Source organism: Scyliorhinus torazame, chromosome 28, assembly GCF_047496885.1.
Source record: "Scyliorhinus torazame isolate Kashiwa2021f chromosome 28, sScyTor2.1, whole genome shotgun sequence".
NCBI lineage: Eukaryota > Metazoa > Chordata > Chondrichthyes > Carcharhiniformes > Scyliorhinidae > Scyliorhinus > Scyliorhinus torazame.
In genome coordinates this window covers 13,298,482-13,319,701 of record NC_092734.1, presented here as the reverse complement: position 1 = coordinate 13,319,701, position 21,220 = coordinate 13,298,482, and the positions used below count along the sequence as shown (strand labels likewise).

At 48.3% G+C, this 21,220-nt stretch overlaps 1 protein-coding gene across 1 annotated transcript in view; it reads right to left on the bottom strand.

Annotated features, from left to right (window-relative positions):
- Positions 1–21,220, bottom strand: part of zswim8 (zinc finger, SWIM-type containing 8) — a 199,523-nt gene that overhangs the window by 23,314 nt on the left and 154,989 nt on the right. The window contains 6 exon segments of the mRNA XM_072491513.1: positions 692–981; positions 2,850–3,072; positions 8,878–9,030; positions 16,361–16,598; positions 17,776–18,015; positions 21,097–21,112. Of these exon segments, the coding sequence (XP_072347614.1) occupies positions 692–981; positions 2,850–3,072; positions 8,878–9,030; positions 16,361–16,598; positions 17,776–18,015; positions 21,097–21,112 (1,160 nt within the window).

The following is a 21,220-nucleotide window of genomic DNA, read 5'->3' as shown; positions in this document are numbered from 1 at the left end:
TTCAATTCGCCCTTTAATACAAACTATGAACTTTACAACTTCCTGGTCAGGTCCATTGCCATTTCCAAGATTAGTGATCAGAAAGATGAGCCATTTCCAGCATGTCTACCTCCTCCACCAAAACCCAGAGGTGTTGAGAGTAGAGTAGGGACCCCGTCCAGTGATGGCACACCATCTTTTAACCTTCAGCCTTGGGAACGCCAAGATTGCAACCAACAAGTTGGAAAAATGCAACATACAAGTACAGCAGGACACACATTATCATCTATTGTATTCATAATAATTCAAGGATTTATGTATTGCCAAAATAAATAAACAACGGCCAAGCTTTTCATCATCAGGGCAAATGCCAGAATGCCAAATTTCAAGGGAGTAACAATTTACACTGCCTGAGAAAAGGCTGTTGATAGGTTGGCAAGCCAACTCTGGTTGAAGCATTGCCATGAAGAACCCACCAGGGAACTATTGTCCCCGTGCTTTTGTTTAATTAAAAAATCAAATGCAATGCCTGGATAGATTCAATTTGCCTGCAGAAGATTCAACACAGTGGACAGAGATAGAATGGGAAGATGCCCTTATGTAGAGGAACAACACTCGTGGTGCTCTCAAAGGAACTCCAAGAGCTGAACGTGACACACAAGGGCTGGACATCAATTTGTAGTGACCAAGGCTATTTTATTTTCCCTCAAACCTGTAATCCAGGAGACATGGGAAGAGTAGGTCCTCGAGAGCCAGTTTGGCGACACAAAATTGTGCAAGCCCAGCGCGTACAGCCCGATTTCAAAAGCACAGAGATGGAGGTTGCGGTGGGGACCCTGGTGGCCTCCGCTGGCTGAGGGGTGGGTGAAGATGGATGTGCTGCTGTTGCCTCCTGCTTTGATGAGGACAGTCTTTGCAAGCTCAAAGTAAAAATGGGCAGCCGCTTCAGATGGCTGGTTGGGTACATGGGGAGCGTGGCATTCCGGACGCCGGCCTTTGTATCTGGAAGAGAAATAACCCCAAAAACAATCACGTAGAATCTATACAAGGTCACCTTAGACAGAATTAAACTAATGTTGCTCTAATGCATGGAATGTTCCTATATGGTCCACTGCAGTAGTTTGAAGGTTATGGCTGGGATTCACTGTTGCGAGTTCACCCAGCCACCAGTGCGAGTGAGGACGGAGAATTTGATGCTCGGCCAAATCTCCCTTTCCCTGCAGTGGGACCTGAGAATCCCGCTGCCGTGGACGGACGGAGAACCCTGCCCTAGATTTATTTAATTCCATCATGGCTGATCTGCATATTAACTCCATCCACCCACCTTGGACCTGCAGCCCTCAATTCCCCTTTGCTTAATATGAATCTATCAAATAGTCGCTTGGCTGTGCAGAATCTGAGTATTACTGAGAAAAAAAAAAAGAGAAGCTTTTCATCTTGCACTTATCAGGACAGATGCAAGAATGCCAAATTTCAAAGGGAACAAAAATTTATGCGGCATGAGAAAAAGATGTTGATTAGTTGGTAAGTGGACCTGATTGGCTGACACACTGCCATGGAAAATGCACCAGAGAACTATTGCAGCCCCCATGCTCTTGATTGATTAGTAAAGATTATCGTGTCACAAGTAGGCTTACATTAACGCTGCAGTGAAGTTACTGTTAAAATCCCCCAATCTCCGGCGTCTGTTCGGGTACACGGAGGGAGAATTCAGAATGTCCAATTCACCTAACAGCACGTCTTTGGACTGTGGGAGGAAACCGGAGCATCCGGAGGAAACCCACGCGGACACGGGGAGAACGTGCAGACTCCGCACAGACAGTGACCCAAGCCGGGAATCGAACCCGGTTCCCTGGCGCTGTGAAGCAACAGTGCTAACCACTGTGCTACCGTGATGTATTAGGCTCAGTGAGGAGGGGCATCATCTTTGGGATGGCGGGAGGTTTGATGAGCAAAACTTACAAGTTCTTTTACATTTACACGGAGACAAATGAGGAAATCCATTTGGCCCATTGAAGCTCATCCATACAAATACACCAGATGACTTTCCTTAACCACACGCAGCCAGTCACAGCGTCCGCCTGCTTCACAAACAAGCGTTTGCCTCATGACCTCATTCACGAGTTGCATTCCATACGTTGATCACTTTGTGTGAGGAACTTTCTTTCTGACATGGCACTTGGGGGGGGGGGGGGGTGGGGGGGGGGGGGGGGGGGGGATAATGAGAGCATTAATGTCTACTTTCACAGGCAAATGAAGGATTGATCTGAGTCTACCTCATATCTGCCTACTTCCCATATCCATCTTCCTGCGGCCTCTTTGAAGCCGGGCAGCCCAGGCCTCTCCTCCTAGGTTGTTCCTCTTGCAAGAGGTAAAACTGCCAGGACAAGATAGAAAGAGGGAAGCAAGGCAGCAAGGTGAGATAGCAAAGCCCAGTAAGGAAAAATGGGGAGTAGCAGTGAAAGGGGGAGTGGGGTCAAAGAGAGAGGAGCTAGGGGGGAGATGGGGAGGATTGTACGCTGAGCCAGACGGCGTCAGACTGTAAATAGAGAAACCGAAGGAGAAACCTTTGTGACTGTACATTAAATGAAAACGAACAGCAACGTATATAATTTTGAAAATGCCAATAAAAAGATTTTTTTTTTTTAAAAAAAGGAATAGAAAGATATGCAGGTAGGGTTTGATGCAAAAAGGGTGGGCACTGGTCCATGTGGAAGATAAACCCTGCCGGAGAACAACTGGGTAGAATAGATTGCTTCTATGCTGCAAATCTGGTGCATTACCATGAATAATTGCTGAAGTTGGGAACAAAAACAAGATTAAATATAGCTTTCCCCCCAAAATATAAAAGAGTTGAACTTTGACCCTACCTCCCAACGTCGGTGCTTTTGGTGCGAGCGCCTCCACTGGCCCGTCGACTGCCACTGGAGGAGGAGGATCCCAGGGAGTCGCTGGATGAGCTGCTGATGCTGTCGCTGTCCTGCCCCCTTCCCCAGGACGCGGCTGCCCACCCTCCACGGATGGGCCGGCGACTCAGCGTGGGGGAGCTGTCCGAGGTGGTCTCCGGGGCACTGCTGTCGATGCTGGCCATGCCTGTCAGGGGAGAAAACGTTAGCGGAGAAAACTCCCAGAAAATGAACATTTCAATTCCTCCAACCCCCTCTCCCCGACGGCAGGGGGGGGGGGGGGGGTCTGCCCTCCGATTGGGTGATTGGACCGAGATTGCGAATTCGAAAAGTCTGGGCGGCACACAGATAAATCTGTGCCCACCCATCACATGACGTCTGCAACATGTAGCACCACCCTGCCAGCCCTAGGCTTATTTCTGGGACAGTCGAATGCCAGATATGTCTCTTGCACATTGTGCTTTGTGATTGGGTTTTAGTAAGCCACATTATAGTCGCATAATCCATGCATTGCCGAACTCACAACAGAAGCATCCACTACACTAAATAAAATTAATCCAGTAAGATAACATCAGAATAAAGGGACATCTACATAAGAGACCTAGATCGCCTTGACACTGCATAGCCAGTGCCCATTAAACTAGCACAGTGAGAGCAGCCAAGGCCAATTGGGCTACAGATAAAAGCATCTGGAAAGTCACACGATACAAAGTAGTTTGCACCACTCCTATCCATGTTGGCAGAAAGTTAAACGAATATAAAGGAAACACTACAAAGAAATGCAAGTTATATTAACATCATTGGGGGGCACGGTGGCACAGTGGTAAGCACTGCTGCATCACGGCGCTGAGGACGTGGGTTCTATCCCAGCCATGGGTCACTGTCCATGTGGAGTTTGCACATTCTCCTCGTGTCCGCGTGGGTCGCATCCACAGAACCCAAAGATGTGTAGGTGGATTGGCCACGCTAAATTCCCCCTCAATTGCAATTTTTTGAAAAAACATGTTATATTTACAGTTGAACGTGAATCATAAGTCGAACTGTTTAATTGGTCCAGCTGTACTAAAAGGACTTGGCCGCCCCAAGGTGGTTTTGGGTGAGACAGAGACAATGCCACAGCTGGTATTATTGTGGCAAATTCACGTCAATTAGCCTCCCTTTTCTTAAATTTTAGTCGAAGGTCAGAAATTCAGAGGGGAACCAAATGAGCCAGTGTTCAGAAAAAGGAATACAGGTTGCAGACGAGGGGAGAAGACGAGAGAAAAAAAACAACAAAAAGGAACTGATGGAAAAAAACCGGCATTTATTAAACTAATTTCCAAAGCTATTAAGTTAATTGCTCTGAAGGAATAGAGCCAACGTGAGGTCATTATCCCAAATGGATTGGTCAAGCTATTTTATCTCCGCGGAGATTTGACCAAGTATGAATATCTATGGAGGTATTACGACATCAAGTGTTTTTGTTTAATTCTGTCGAGGCACATCACCAATCAACACTTCTGCGGGGCCTTAGATTTCTTAATAGCCATCCATTAATAAATTCCACTGTTGATCACCATGGCGAGCAAGCTTCCCAAGGAGAAGTCGAAAGCCATCCTTTGAAGTATTGCTGCTCTTTAATTTAAAATGCAGCATCTCAAAGTGGCACGTCACGGCAAAGATTTCATATTCCAGCACGGAATCCTGCCGATCGCACACACTACTGAGGGTGCATTTGTTTGGGGTGTCGGCCTCTCTGGCTGGCTGTGCTCGAGCGTTTGCTGCCCTGGCACCATCGTAACCAGGTCAAACAGGCACGGCCGATTTTACGTTGAGGGTGCAGTAATGTGAGCAGATGCAGCACTCTCATCTTCTACTCACTCGCTCCTAGACACAAATGGCTCAGCGTTGGAGTGCCCAAGGGTTTCCTCCGGGTGCTCCGGTTTCTTCTCACAGTCCAAAGATGTGCAGCTTAGGTGGATTGGCCGTGCTAAATTGCTGCTTCGTCTCCAAAGGGTTAGGTGGGATTACTGGTTTATGGGGATAGGTTAGGGTGCTCTTTCCAAAGGTCGATGCACACCCGATGGGCTGAATGGCCTCCTTCTGCACTGCAGGAATTCTATGATTCTAACCTTTCATGTATCTGATTAGGTGCCTCCCAGACCTTGCCTGTTAAACATGTCCGCTGGCCTTGGTGCTGCCATAACCCGAAAATACAGGTGCGCACAACTGACCCTCTGTTATATTATTTCTTTAAAAAAAGTTTTTAAATGATTAAAAGTAAAAACAAAATGGCAGACGCATTTGTGCATTTCAGGAGATTTCAGCCTTATCTGCCCAAATTCCTTGCTTCTGTAATATTGGGGAGACAGTGGCAATCTCACTGGGCTACTAACCTAGAGGACCCATGCCAATTCACCACGACAGCGGGCGGAATTGAAATCCAATTAATCAATCTGGAATATAAATCTAGTCTCAGTAATGGTAACCATGGCAGGTATTGTCAACTATTACAAAAACCTTGGCTCCTGCCCTTAAAAGTACATATGGGAAATGAATGAAGGACTAATGTCTTTTTAGGAAGGTAATCTGAATCCTTACTGAGCTGACATGCGACTCGAGACCCAAAGCATTGTGGTTGACTTGTAGCTGCCCTCAGGAATTGCCGATTAAACTTAAATTGCCTTGCCGGTCGGTGACAGAAACATCCCGTGAAAGAATTTTTTTTAATGTAATCGTTTGAACAGAATGAAGTCCGGGGCATGGGGAACATCTTAAATCATCAATCTCATCGTTTTAGCTTTGCAGGCGTACATAAAATACCAAGCCCACACTTAAGTAAAATAAAGACCTCCGAACAAGAGCCGATTCAAAGTAGCTGAGAAACATGGAGAAGCATCTTGCAGCTCCACATCGCATAGACCAACAGTGCAGGAGGACTCCATTTGGCCCATTGAGTCCGAGTCTACACTGACAGTCCGAAGGAGCAATCTAGGCACAATCCCCTGTCTTATTCCCGTAACCCCACCTAACCTGCACATCTTTGGACACTAAGGGGCAATTAATCACGGCCAATCCACCTAACCCGCACAAGTTTGGGCTGTGGGAGGAAACTGGAGCACCCGGAGGAAACCCACGCAGGCACGGGGAGAACGTGCAGACTCCACACAGACTGTCACCCAAGGCTGGAATCTAACCGGGGTCCCTGGCGCTGTGAGGCAGCAGCGCTAAACACCGTGCCGCCCTGCTATATGAGGACTCCCAAGTCACGAAATTGTCTACAAACTTATAGATTTGGAGGCAAGTAAATGGGAAAGACTAGAATTCAGCCGGAGACCTCAAGGTGAGTGCAGGACGCACAATTGCCCAAAATAAACTAGCTGCACCAAACAGGCCTCCACTGCCAATGGAAATGAAAGGAGGTGAAAACTCTATAGGTGTAACTAGGCTCTAAAGGTGCATGGGGAGAGCACGGAGAGTATGGTGTTGAGGTAGATAAGCAGCCATGATCATAATGAACGATGGAGCAGGCTTGAAGGGCCGAGTGGCCTACTCCTGGTCCTATTTTCTACGTTTCTAGGAGTGACAGACGCCAATCTAATTAAACGAGGTAAGTAATTAACTGAAAAATAATCACAAAATGCCTGAGCATTTTAATAAGACGTCGTCACTGGAAAATCTCTTCAAAGGGAAGAGAACTCCAAAAACAACAAAGGCCCGATCAGTGACAAGACAATAACCTTTGTCGGCACGTGAATGGAGTCCGCAATAATTCATTTAATGACTTAACTGAACTATATGAACCAGTTCAAGCCCCGGTTGCCGTCAGGAAGTGCGCTACAATTGGCAGCTGGGTTGATGGAGCGCACAGATGGAATCAGGAGGAAGATCAGGTGGAATTCTCAATCCTGAGAACAGTCCTTTGCTCAAATTGCACGTGGGATGAGGACCGGGATTGGTCTTGGCTCCATTGATTCCTGCCTTTGACTAGGAAACTGACGTTCACTTTCAAAACTTCTAAGTGACTGACAATCACTCGCGGGAGGCGAAGGTTAAGTCACCAAGCTAACTCGGAGGAAACTGTACACATGCTCAGGAGATGTGAAGGACTGGGGTTGTGGGGAGGGTCGACCAATAAACTAGAACAATTTATTTTGCAATCACAGCCCAGATTTAAGATCCTTACAATCATTCCAGTTTTTATTCCCAAAAATCTTATTCAGTTTGAGGGTTTCCCAAAATCGTCCAGCCAGGGAAACCTTTTAACCTCCCAAGAGTACGGACAGGAGATCCGAGGAATGTTCATATTAGGCTGAACAGTTCAACCACAAACAAATTATGTTTTTGCGCCACAGGTACCAACTGTTCAAATACTTTTCTATTTCTTTTATGTAAACATTTGTTATAATTAAAAACTTTTATCTTATTCAACAGATACTTAAGTCTTACCTTTTTTTTGTCATTTTTAATGGGAGGAGTGACCCGGAGTCCCTTTGTTCACAAATTCATTTGTATTAGGAGTGTAGCTGGAGTTCAGGGTCCTCAACACGCGCACACTCTCTCTCTGACAAACACCTGTGTCCCCCCTCTTTCTCACAAAAGCATACAAAAGCCCCACCCCCCTCGCCCGCTCTCCCTCCCGCGCGCTCTCCCTCCCGCCCCCCTCGCCCACTCTCCCTCCCGCCCCCTCGCCCGCTCTCCCTCCCGCCCCCTCGCCCGCTCTCCCTCCTGCCCCCCCTCCCCCCACACCCTCTCTCCCACCCACCCCCCTCGCCCGCTCTCCTTTCCACCCCCCCTCGCCCACTCTCCCTACCACCCCCCTCGCCCGCTCGCCCTCCCACCCCCTCGCCCGCTCTCCCTCCCACCCCCCACGCCCGCTCTCCCTCCCACCCCCCTCGCCCGCTCTCCCTCCCACACCCCTCGCCCGCTCTCCCTCCCACCCCCCTCGCCTGCTCTCCCTCCCACCCCCCTCGCCCGCTCTCCCTCCCACCCCCCTCGCCCGCTCTCCCTCCCACCCCTCTCGCCCTCACCCCCCTCGCCCGCTCTCCCTCCCACCCCCCTCGCCCGCTCTCCCTCCCCACCCCCCATGCCCACTCTCCCTCCCACCCCCCTCGCCCACTCTCCCTCCCACCCCCTCGCCCACTCTCCCTCCCCGCCCACCTCGCCCACTCTCCCTCCCACCCCCCCCACGCCCGCTCTCCCTCCCCACCCCCCTCGCCCACTCTCCCTCCCCACCCCCCTCGCCCGCTCTCCCTCCCCGCCCGCTCTCCCTCCCCACCCCACTCGCCCGCTCTCCCTCCCACCCCCCTCGCCCTCCCACCCACCCTCGCCCGCTCTCCCTCCCTCCCACCCCCTCGCCCGCTCTCCCTCCCTCCCACCCCCCTCGCCCACTCTCCCTCCCTCCCACCCCCCTCGCCCACTCTCACTCCCACCCCCCTCGCCCTCTCCCTCCCACCCTGTCGCCCTCTCTCCCTCACACCCCCTTCTCATCCTCTCATCTCTCCCTTACTGCCCGCTCACCGATTTCAAATCCCCAGACCCACCCTTTACCCCCCCCCCCCCCCCACCTCACTCTGCCATCCAGTCACCTTCTCTCTTGCCCCTCCTGGCCACTATTTCAATCTCGTCCAATCAGAGGCTGACTTCTCCATAAAGTGGCTGCTAGTTGGCTGTCTGGTGAGCCTATCAGTAACCCACAAAGTGAAAAACCGCTTTTGATTGGACAAGTTAAAGGACAGTTTCCCCCCCATCCCTCCCCAATTTAAAAGGGCAGACCTACCAAGGAACCACTGGACGAGTCCTGCGAAACCTTCAGTCTAAATTATTTGCACCAAAATTGTAAAGTCGATTTGCAATAATAAAAATTTACAAGTACCACACCAACCCCACCGGGAGTTAGAATGAAAGAACGGTCAGTTAGCCTGAGAACGGTCTTCTTTTTACTATCTTAAACTCAGAGCTGAAATGAGAGTACATCACTGAGCTGAAATTTGCAATCGCACACTGGGCATACCTGTGTGTTTCTTCTTCTGTCTGACTGGGGAACCCCAGCATCGCCCGTTGTATCCACCTCTGCTGCCGAGCGTCAATCGACTGGGGATTTTCCCCTCCTGTTTGAAAGTGCCAGACTCACTCGTCGCCTCGTTAGGGGTGCGCTGAACATTCTCTGTGTGTGAAATGAAAGGCACGCAAGTCAGCAAACACAGTCTTGGCTCTCAAAGTTACAACCCCTAGTGCAGGGCAGAGAACCTACATTCATGCAAGGTGAGGACAAGAGGAAGCAACAATTATTTAACAGCAATAAGTGATGTGTAAAATGTCCAAAATTCATCTCATGTTCAATAATCAGCATCATATTCTTTACTAAACTACTGCGATGAATATTGATTCAATTACTTGCACAATCAGGGGCACTAGGGCGCTTGCACTAGGGGCAGCACGGTAGCATTGTGGATAGCACAATTGCTTCACAGCTCCAGGGTCCCAGGTTCAATTCCAGCTTGGTTCACTGTCTGTGCGGAGTCTGCACATCCTCCCCGTGTGTGCGTGGGTTTCCTCCGGGTGCTCCGGTTTCCTCCCACAGTCCAAAGATGTGCAGGTTAGGTGGATTGGCCAATGATAAATTGCCATTAGTGTCCAAAATTGCCCTTGGTGTTGGGTGGGGTTACTGGGTTATGGGGATAGGGTGGAGGTGTTGACCTTGGGTAGGGTGCTCTTTCCAAGAGCCGGTGCAGACTCGATGGGCTGAATGGCCTCCTTCCGCACTGTAAATTCTATGATGATAATTAAATTGGCACCAACTCATCCCCCACCGTCTATAAGGACATTTTCCATCCTCTGGGAAAATAACAGCTCCAAGATTCTGTGAAATGGGAACGCTTTCTGTGAAATTGGAACCTTTAGTGGGTGTAAAGCTGATGATAGCGACGACCCTGTAACAATTTAAAATTTATATCTGAACGACGCCTATGGATCACCCTCCGCAGGTTAACCATTACTCAAAGCACCTTCTTCTTAGATACGGGCAACGGGCTTCTCCATCAGCCGGACGGGCGGGCACACGGACGGGCGCGCGCGCGCGCACACACACACACACACACACACACACACACACACACACACACACACACACACGGACGGACGCACACACAGACGGACGGACAGACGGACACACACACACACACACACAAAGAAAGAAGGCCCGTCACCCTTTTGCAGATTGATTTAAGCTAGTCCGGTATCAAATCCACCTTACAGCTACCCCTTTACTTCATACTTGCTTCATAAAATGTATTCTTTCATGGGGTCCCTGGTAAGGCGCACAGTTATTGCCCATCCCTAACGGTCTGTGAATTGAGTGGCTTGCTGGCGATATTTCAGAGCGGCAGTTAAGAGTCAACCACATTGCTGCGGGCCTGGAGTCACATGTAGGCCAGACCAGAAGGATGGCAGATTTCCTTCCCTAAAGGACAACCCAAAGACTGGCGAACCTGGGGAATTCACTGCCACCGGAAGCAGTTGAGGCCAACACATTGTACGGAGGAGTTGGATTTAGCTCTTGAGGCAAAGGGGATCAAACTCCAATTTCCTAGGTTTCTAGCGAGCCAGATGGCTTTTTACGGTAATCGGTGGCAGCTTCAAAGTCACCATTATGGGGACTAGCTTTAAATTCCAGATTTATTAATTAAGTTTAAGTTACACCAGCTGCCGTGGTGGGATTTGAACCCGTAAGGATTCGCCTGGGTCTCTGATTAGTCCAGTGACATTACCACCATCTGCTCCATCATGTTAACTATACCTATCTTTGCTACAACACAAACAGAACCCGAAAACTATTTACATAATTACATTCAACAACTTATATTCTGTTATGGGCCAGGGTTTAGAGAACCCCAAAGTGTATCATGGAGTTCACCTGACCCACAACTTTTAATAGATTGTGGTGTGGGGAGCACACGGCCCACTCTACAGGTGTGGTACAGCAGAAATAGAAAAGTATTTTTTAAAAGCAAAACAATGTTTATTCTATGAACTCAAGTTAACCTTTTTAAAACATAAGTGAACATCTTAGCAACCATTAATTCAAAGACTACAACACTAAGTAATCCTTTAAGCTTTCCTTTTAACATCCATAAGACTTAAAACACCTTTTACCAGAAGCACATCAGGTTAAAGTCACTACTGTTATTAGTTTTAAATCACCAGGATCGATTTACAGTCTTTAGATTAGAGAGAGAGATTCATACACCTTCTGGCTGTGACTGCAGCTATCCAGCTCTGAAAACAAAACTAAAACACACCCTGCAGCAAACAGCCTAAAACAAAAGTAAAAAGCTGACTGACAGCCCAGCTCCACCCACTCTCTGACATCACTGCAGTAATAAACACCCATTTCCTAAAGGTACACCCACTACAGATATTTATATACACACCCATTTATAAATACCCATTTCTTAAAGGTACTCTCACATGGCAATTCATACAGTACCGTTAACAGAATTAAATGGTCCATGGAAAGAATTTAAAAAAGCTAAATTAGACATTGAGCCACATAAGGCAATATTAGGACAGACAGTTAGTCAAGTCCCAAAGCGCATCTCCAAGGAAAAAGAGTCACAGAGCCGGAGATGTTTATGGAGAGAATTCCATAGCTTAAGGCCTTGCCAGCTGAAGACATGACCACCAACGGAGCGACCAAAATCAGGGATGCCCGAGAAATCGGAATTAGATGAGCTCAGCTATCCATAACGGGTGGGGGCTGGATGGTACAGGAGGAGTAGGGAGAAACGGGGCCAAGGAGGGATTGGCAAACAAGGGTAAGAATGTTAAAATCAAGGCTTTGCTCCACCTGGAGCTAAATTTCATGGGGTGACAGTGAAATAAAGAGCAAGACAATGGGCTCCATTATTGCCTTTGAGTGGGGAAGGCAGGAGTAATGGTGCGCCCGAGGATACCGGTGGATTGAATTACAGTTCTAACTAAATCACCTAGAACGCAGAGTAACAACTTCACTAATTCAAGAGTTATATTATGTCCTGTTGAAATAGATTATAGATAACTAATTTGTTCATATATTTACACGTTGGTAAGATCAAAGATCCTAGCATTTACACCTTGGGAAATGAATCTGGGATTAAGGCCAACTCCATGTCAATCAATTTGCTTTACTTCTTTTTCCTCTCGCATTGACACGACAGATATCCACAGAGACCCCAACACGGCATGACCTGAATGCTAATTTAGCTCCACACATATCCACCCCGTCCCCATGTTCAAGAAAAGACGGCATCTGCAAAAGAGAGTGAAAGCTGCCACCATTGAGGTTTGATCCGCATCCTGCACTAATGGATACAGGTGGAGCTCAGTTGCTTGAAATGGCAACTGTCGCAGGAGTGTCAGCCTCGACTCTCACACTCAGTTCCTTCTGACACAGAGGCCAGGGTGCTGCCCGTTCTGCACTGAAGGGTTCGGACGGCCAGTGGCTACATTGGCGGAAAGGCGCAAGGCTGTGGAGGGATCGACAGGTAAAGGATGTCAATTTTAACATCGAGGTGTAGGAGTATTGGAAGTGAGCGATGATCAGAAAGGGGAAGAAGGGGTGGGCAGGCAGCCCCAGTTAGGACAACAGAGTTTTGGAACAACTGATGCTTAATGGAAGCCTGCAGGAGATAAAGATCTGAAGGGAGGGTGACAGCTGCACAGGGGCTGAGGCAAGAGGTGGACAATGGAAGTAGACGGTCTTTTGAGACGCGGAGAACATGGGCTCGGAGGCTATGCTAGGGTGAAATAAGAGACTGAGGTCACCAACAGATAGTGACCAAGAGAGGAATGGATTTAAAGGAAAGGTTGTAGCTGGGTCTGAAGACAAGGGTTTCAATTCTTCCTAACATTTAACCAAAGGGAAATGTAGGTCATCCAGGAATATTTGGCTGACAAACAGAGTGGAAATTTTGAGACGGCAATGGTGAGATACAGCAGACGTGTAGAAGCCTTCAGAGGTTTACATCAAAGGGGTAGCAACCGGTAAGAGGAAGGGCAGCCTGGGGGGAATCTGGGAACAACAATGGAGAGGCAGAAAGTAACAATAATATCTTCACAAGTAGGCTTACATTAACACTGCAATGAAGTTACTGTGTAAACTCTTTAGCCGCCACATTCCAACGCCTGTTTGATACACTGAGGGAGAATTCAGAATGTCCAATTCACCTAATAGCACGTCTTTCGCGACTTGTGGGAGGAAACCGGAGCACCCGGAGGAAACCCACGCAGAGACGGGGAGAACGTGCAGACTCCGCACAGTGACCCAAGCCGGGAATTGAACCTGGGACCCAGGCGCTGTGAAGCAATGGTGCTAACCACTGTGCTGCCGTGCCGCCCAAGGGAAGCCATTGCTGGAGAGAGCCAACATTGGTTTACCAATTGGGTGAGAGAGAGGAACCAAGCAAAAGATGTTCCAGCTAATGTGGGAAAAGTGGATCTTTGGTTCCGTGTTGATGGAAAAATATCAACCTCACTTATCTTATGGGCAACATCCACAGATTGTTGAACAGTTTTTAGGAAAGCTAGTGATTGATCCTGGTCTAGGTAACATCATAGTTCCTGCTCAACCTCACAGCTCCAGGGTCCCAGGTTCAATTCCGGCCTTGGGTGACTGTCTGTGCGGAGTCTGCACGTTCTCCCCGTGTCTATGTGGGTTTCCTCCGGGTGCTCCGGTTTCCTCCCACAGTCCAAAGTTGTGCAGGTTAGGCGAATTGACCAGGATAAATTGGCCGTTAAGTGAACAGGGATGCGCAGGTTAGATTACGGGAGTGGACCTGGGTAGAATGCCCTTTTGGAGGGTCCGTGCAGACTCGATGGGCCGAATGGCCTCCTTCTGCACTGTTGGGATTCTACGATTCAATGAAAGGGTGAAGCCAGCAAAATGTGGATAAACAACAAATATCGTCAACAGATTTCAGAGCCAACACCTGCAATAGTCACGGTTAAAGAAAATTGTAATGCAAAAAGAACAGGGAAAACCCAGCTTCCGTTCTTGCTCAAAGATTCACGTGCTTTGGAATGCAAGGCAGACAATGGGCTGCCCGGCACAACTGAAAACAACTTAATATCCATCATCATAAATACCGCAACTTAATAAAGGACAGTTCCCATCCCCAAGAAATATTTGTGTACATATTTAGGAGGTTGGGTGTCAAGTACGGAATGATGCAAGTTTGAAATTCAGTTCCTCGTATTTAATTCCACTCAAGTCAGAAGTTCACGCGCAGCGTAAAGGTTTGGCAAAGCCGTTATCGCTTTATATTGAGCAGGGCGCTTCAGCTTATCGCCACTCAGCTCGGAGAGAATTTTAGCCTTCCCTCAAGTGAGGTTTTGAGTCGATCTTTTACACAGAGGAAAGGGGCTGATTATAGCAGAGCACAGGTGTGAATTTGTTGATGCGAGACTTGTACCAAAGGAGAACCTGACGCAAAACTTAAATAATTTAAAAGACTTAACCGAGGAAAATTTTAAAGTCGCTGAACATAGAGAGATGCTCCTGAAACTTTTCACCTTGGATTCATCAGGACAAAGGAAAGAATGCCAAATTTCATGCCAAATTGCAAGCAATGATATCTGTTGACAATTTTTGTTGTTTATCCACATTTTGCCGGCTTCATCCTTTCATTGAATCGTAGAATCCCAACAGTGCAGAAGGAGGCCATTCGGCCCATCGACTTTGTTGGCAAGTCGGAAAGAAAAATTAGTCAGGATCCCAGGTTCGATTCGTGTCTTGGGTCACTGTCTGTGTTGAGTCATCACAATCTCCACGTGTCTGTGTCGGTTTCCTCCAGGTGCTCCGGTTTCCTCTCACAAATCCCCATGTTAGGAAATTTGGACATTCCGAATTCTCCCTCGGTGTACCCGAACAGGTGCCGGAATGCGGCGGCTAGGGGCTTTTCACAGTAACTTCATTGTAAGGCTGTTTGTGACAATAAAGATTCTTTTTTTTTAAAATTATGATACGTGGACTACTTTTAGCAAACGGGTTTGGCAAAAGCTTGAAAGGTGATGGCCTGAATGGCCACCTTGTCCACTCTTTTGCTCTGTCATTCTTTGTGAGGGAGCAAATCTGATGTCAGCACTGAATTCCAAAGAGCGCGATTCTTCAAAAAGCGGATGAGGGAACTCCGTTCAAACTCAAAATAATTCCTCCTGGCCAGATCCCCCAGTAACACAACCGACAATCGGTTGCCATATTTTACTTTGTGCAAGAGACAAAACCCAACGCAACAACACAAAACAACGTTGACCTGAATCCTCTTCATCTCTGCTGTTTAAAACGTTCTACTCCTTACTGAATTTCTGCCCACCCAGTTTGATGTGGTGAAACACGCGAGGAAGGCCGAACTCGGGTTCAGGCTGCAGGATCATTCCGTCCGGCCCTCAATTATTCAGAGGAGCAGACCAAAACAGCAACCTGCAGGAGGTTGGATAGCTCAGCGCACTTCATCCGCACTCTGACGCACTTCCAAGGGACCTGGCCTGAAATGGAAAATCTGAGTGCTCCCCAAAGCACACTGCCTGCACAAATGGCTGAATATAGTACTCGCAGCGTGGCAACAGCTTGCGCCACATTAAGCTCTTACTACTACAGAATGCACAACATGCTCTTCCCCAGTATGCAAAAGAGATGATTCATTCTGACCTCTTGAGGAGAGGCAGTCATGTACAATTGTTGGAGCCAAGACACTTTTTTCGCTTTGCAGCAAAAAGGAAAATGAACACAATTGGTCCACTATTTGTTCTAAATACAATTACGGTGCAATGCATTCATAATGGAATTGTTATCTACAGGAGCAGATTGTAGAGGGATCCCCCCACCCAGCTGAAAATGCGTGAATCACAGAATAATACAGTGTAGTTCTCCTAAGGTACAAGTCTCTGGACAGCGCCGCATCAACAAATGCACACACGTGCCATCCCAGTCCCTTTTCTTTGTGTGAAAGATTGATTCAAAACCTCACTTGAGGGAAGGCTGAAATTCTCTCTGAGGGAGTCGGCGCGCTCTGCTCAATATGAAGCGATAACGACTTCACCAAACCTTTACGCTGCACATTTGAGTCTGCATGTGCTGCTTGGCTGACTGTCGAGCATCATCCAATTGGGTAAGGAGTCTCTTTACTTTCCAATTGGTCTAGTAAGGCCGTGCGTCACAAGGACGGATGTGTTGGCTGACTAATGGCTGGAGTGCGGGGTCAGGTCATGTGATACAAAGGATGCCCAGGAATACATTTAAGTGCACTTGGCAACCCTAGGCTTGCCCAAAGAGCAGTGGTCTCACACTTCTTTGGCCTCATCAATCATGTATGTCCATCTTCCAATTTTTTTCTCAAATGCATTGTGAAATTGAGGGGGAAGAAATGATTTTTTTATTAAAATGTAAAACAGAAACATGGCTTATTAATTGAATCATTTGTGAAAAATCAAAAATAAGGAAATGTGGTAGGAAATCATACCCTGTGTAGATCCTTCCGGAAAGTTCTCCGTTGGAGCGTTCTGCACGGGGGCCGCCACGCTCGCCTGCTGAGGCGCAGATGATGTGCTTGCCATCTGATGGACACTCGAGGCTGCCTGCGACATGTGCTTTGATGGAGATTTCTGATTGGCGGCCAGTGGCTTACTCGACGAGTAGAATGAGCTCAACGTTTGAGGTTTATGCGTTTGGCTCTCTCTGTCCAGCAGCTTGTCCAGGATCTAGAAGGAGCAACATTTCAATCCTTTGTGAAAGCTGGGCTCCACAGTAAACCTTTACCCAGCACCTCCAAGACCCTGAGGAGATGTATTAAAAGACGGCTAGGGAACGTCCACAAGGTCATTGGATATTTGCACTTGTTAACCCACTCGGGTTAGCTCGGTAGCAAGTTGATTATTTTCTTCTGCCCAAGTTTATTTTGAGGGATTTTACCACTCAAAGCAAATTGAATTATTTCAGAGTATAAGAAATAGGAGGAATTCAGCCCTTCGAGCCTGCTGCCCCAGCGAATGAGATCATGACTGATGAGCAAAGGGCCACCTTCGGCGCTGTAAAACTCTACAACAGAGAACACTTGGGAATTTAGGAAGATTATTTCCATCACATCAACTTTCAACAACAGAATACGTTAGGCCGGAGAAGGTTACGCTCCATGGGGGCAAGAGGAGGTTTTATAAAGGTGTACAAGATTACGTGAGGTAGGGATAGGCTAGACGAGGACAACCTGCCCCCATTAGCTGATGGCATAAGGACTAGGGGACAGAGATTTCAGTTTGGGGGGGGCAAGAGGTGCAGGGGTAATATGAGGGTAAACTTTGTTTGTGTAGTGAGTGCCAGTGGCCTTCTGAATTTCTACGTGGCGGCACAGTAGGTAGCCCTGTCGCTTCACAGCTCCAGGGTCCCAGGTTCGATTCCCCGCTGGGTCACTGTGCGGAGTCTGCGCGTTCTCCCCGTGTCTGCGTGGGTTTCCTCCGGGTGCTCCGGTTTCCTCCCACAAGTCCCGAAAGACGTGCTTGTTGGGTGAATTGGACATTCTGAATTCTCCCTCAGTGTGCCCGAACAAGTGCCGGAGTGTGGCGACAAGGGGATTTTCACAGTTACTTCATTGCAATATTAATGTAAGCCTACTTGTGACACCAATAAAGATTATTACTACAAGGATGGTGGAAACATAGACGACTTATCTCGAAATGAAATTGGGTAGGCACAAGAAGAAAATAACCGTCAGGGATCGACGGGGGAATTACTCTACATAGAGCTAGCAAAGGGCTCAATGGCTTCCCTCCTTGCGGTAAATAACACTACGGCACAGCCCAGACATTCATAAAAAGTTATAAGCTAATAGCCGCCTGTGACAAACCAAACCTGTGCCATTACAGATCAAGCTGGCGTCCTTACCTTTTTAAGCTTAGCTTGATCATCTTTGTACGTGATCATCAGGGCAAGTGCCAGGTCTCCTTTCTCCCTCCTGGTGCCTTCGCAGAGCAGAGGATGCTCCGCTTCACTCACGGTGGTTTTCATACCTGCGCACATTGCAGAAATGAAGAAACATGGAGAGTTTGAGCGGCGCCAAGGTTGCCGATTGATCACAAGAACGACACGACTTAACTAAAGTACACATTTCAGATCAAAACATTTCTGTAGACAGCAGGACGAGGCAGGCCTCTCACAACATAAAACTTACACTCATCGAGCACATTTAACATAGCAAAACGAACCCGAAGTTGTCATCAGCGGCAGAAGCATGGGCAGCAAACAGGAGAGGTATATTAAGTTCCAATTATATAAAGTATATAAAGTTCCAAACAGTTTTGCTTCCTTTCTGACTCATTTAATGGATCTTAAGTAAACCGTCGCACAAAGTTTAATGTCTAGAAAATGTGTTCCTCGACATCCATCCAAAAGGTGGTAAATTTATCATATACGCATCTTTCAACTTCTGGTGATGGCGGGCAGGAGGCAGCCACACACTGGAGGGCTCCCGCTCGGGAATAGAAATTTTGGGGTTTTAATGCCCGGTCTCAGGGGCAACGGAGGCTGAAAAAGCTGTAAGAAGGCACAGGGAGGAGAAATGTCCAAGTTTGGGAAAGAAACGGCCGTGAAAAAGGGGGTTAATGAATGTCTGCCGGTGAGTGGAAAAGTCAGTGCAGGAAGTGTATGGAAAGCGGAGGCTGGAGCACCAGAGGAGGCCGCATCGCTCACGGCAGAAGAAATGACCAAGGTGATGGCTCTGGAACTAGGAAAAAGAGTTCACAAAGCACATGGAAGCGATGGAGAAGGAGATGGGGGCGGTATTGAAAGTGCTGGTGGAGTTGGAGATTGCCCCGGTGAGGGCGGCGGTATCAAGCGCAGCGACGGAGGTGTGGGAGCGAGGTGAGACACTGAAGGAAGTGGAAGAGGCATTATCGCATCACAGTGATCAACTCACCTCGATGGGGAAGGAGTTGCGGAAAGTGACAGAGGCCAATAAGGGTCTGCGAGCCAAAATGAAAGGCCTGGAAAACAGATCCAGGCGGCAGAATCGGAGGATCGTGGGTCTGCCCGAAGGGGTGGAAGGCTCGAGACCGATGGAGTATTTTGCCACGATGTTGGCGGAGCTATTGGGGAGGGGGACGATCCGTCTCGATACGAACTGGATCCGGCTCATCGGTTGTGGAGGCCTATACCAAAGGCGACTGAGCCGCCAAGGGTAGTGACTCTGTGTTTCCATAGGTACAGCGTGAAGGAGGTGGACCTGTGCTGGGCAAAGCAGAAGCGGGTGGTGCAGTGGGCTGGAGCTGGTCTACGCATATACCAGGATTTTACGGTGGAGCTGGCGAGGAGGCGGGCTGCCTTCAGCCGGGTGAAGAAAACACTGTACATCAGCAAGGTGCAGTGCAGCATAGTATATCCAGCTAAGTTGAGGGTGACCTACAAATCCAAGGACTTTTATTTTGGGACGGTGGAAGCAGCGGAGGAGTTTGCGAAGGCAGAAGGGCTGTGGCAGAATTGAGAAATGGGACTGAGAGCGGGTCGTGTACCGATGTAGCCTCATCTAACTTTATTTTTTCACTGCGTGTTGCTGTATGTACTAAATGAGTCGACGCTGTATATATTTGGACAAGAGAAGAGTTGGGACTTACATTTGCAATGATGGCTCTTTGGGGCTTGGGTGTGTATGCGGGGGTTGTGTGCTAAAGGGGGTTTCTTGGTTTTCCTGGGACCAGGCAAGGGGGAAGGAGACCCGGGCGGGGGCCTCCACGCTGGCCGGTTCAAGCCGGCCAGTGAACGGGAGTGAGGTGAGGGGAGGGGCTGAGGCCATCGGAGCCTGGTGGAACAGGTTTCGCCGAGTCTAGCCGGGGTGAAAAGTTGGGGGAAGGAACCGAGGTTGGGGGGAGGAGTTTACAAGAGGAAGTGGAGGGGAGGAGTCTGGGGTTGTCTACAATTCATGGGTGTCATTCACGGTACTCTTTCGGGGATTGGATGGCGTTGAATATTACGGTGGGGGGGTTGTATATGTCAATGGTGACCAGGGGCGATTCCGGATTCCTTTCTTTTTTTCCTCCTTGGGAAGATTTGTTTTTTTTTATGCTTATATTGTCAGGTGGGCTGTTGTTTGGGGGTTGGTGGGAGGATGGGATCGTTGTTGTTAATAAGGGGATTGACATTGTATTCGGTACCGTTTACTGTTAGCTAGTGGGGTATAAATTCTGCAGAAAATGTGAAAATGGAGAATAAAAATATTTTCCAATAAAAAATATACGCATCTTTCACGACTCTGACCACTACCTGAAAATTCCCCTCAAAGACGCACACCATCCATGGAAATATATCACCATTCCTTGACTGGTCAAAATCCCAGAACTCCCTTTCTAACAGAACAGTGGGTGTCCCTACAATGGGCTACAGCGTTGAAGACAGCGGCTCCCCACCCCCTTCTCGAGGTCAATTAGGGATGGGCAATGAACTCTGACCTAGCCAGCAATCCATCCAACATTTACCAGTCAGCAAACTTTAGTTATTCTGCGGGTAGGGTCAATCAACATTTAAGAACAAATTACAGCACAGGAACAGGCCCTTCGGCCCTCCCAGCCTGCGCCGATAAGATGTTTCATCTGGTAGAGTTTAATCAGGAAGTAACATGATCAGAATTGCATCTTTCATTTTTTTTTTTTAATGGATTACTTTTGAATCATAAAATAGCCGGTCAGTTAATTTCCAATCACCCTTGCACTTATTGACCTGCACTGGCTTCTGGTTTAAGTATTACTACAGTTTTAATATTCAAATCCTGGTTTTCATGTCTTCCCTTTCCTGATCTCTGTGGCCACATTCGGCTCCGGAACCTTCCGAGATACCTGCAATCTTGGTCCCTTGGAGCATCCCGGATTTTAATTGGCCCAGCACTGATGGCGATGCCTTTGGTTGGCATGGTTCCAAGCTGTGAGGGCAGCACGGTGGCGCAGTGGTTAGCACTGCTGCCTCACGGGCGCCGAGGTCCCAGGTTCGATCCCGGCTCTGGGTCACTGTCCGTGTGGAGTTTGCACATTCTCCCCGTGCTTGCGTGGGTTTCGCCCCCACAACCCAAAGATGTGCAGGGTAGGTGGATTGGCCACGCTAAATTGCCCCTTAATTGGAAAAAATGAATTGGGTACGCTAAATTTATGGGGGGGGGGGGGGGGGGGGGGGGGAATGTGGAACACCTCCCCATCTCTCAAACCCGTGTCCCTACTTTTAGACACTCCTTAACATGTACCTCTTTGACTAGGTTTCTAGTCATCGAAGATCTCTTTATGTGGCTTGGAATCACGTTTCGGTTCTTAATGCTCCTGTGAACCGCATTGGGACGTTTTGCTACATCAAA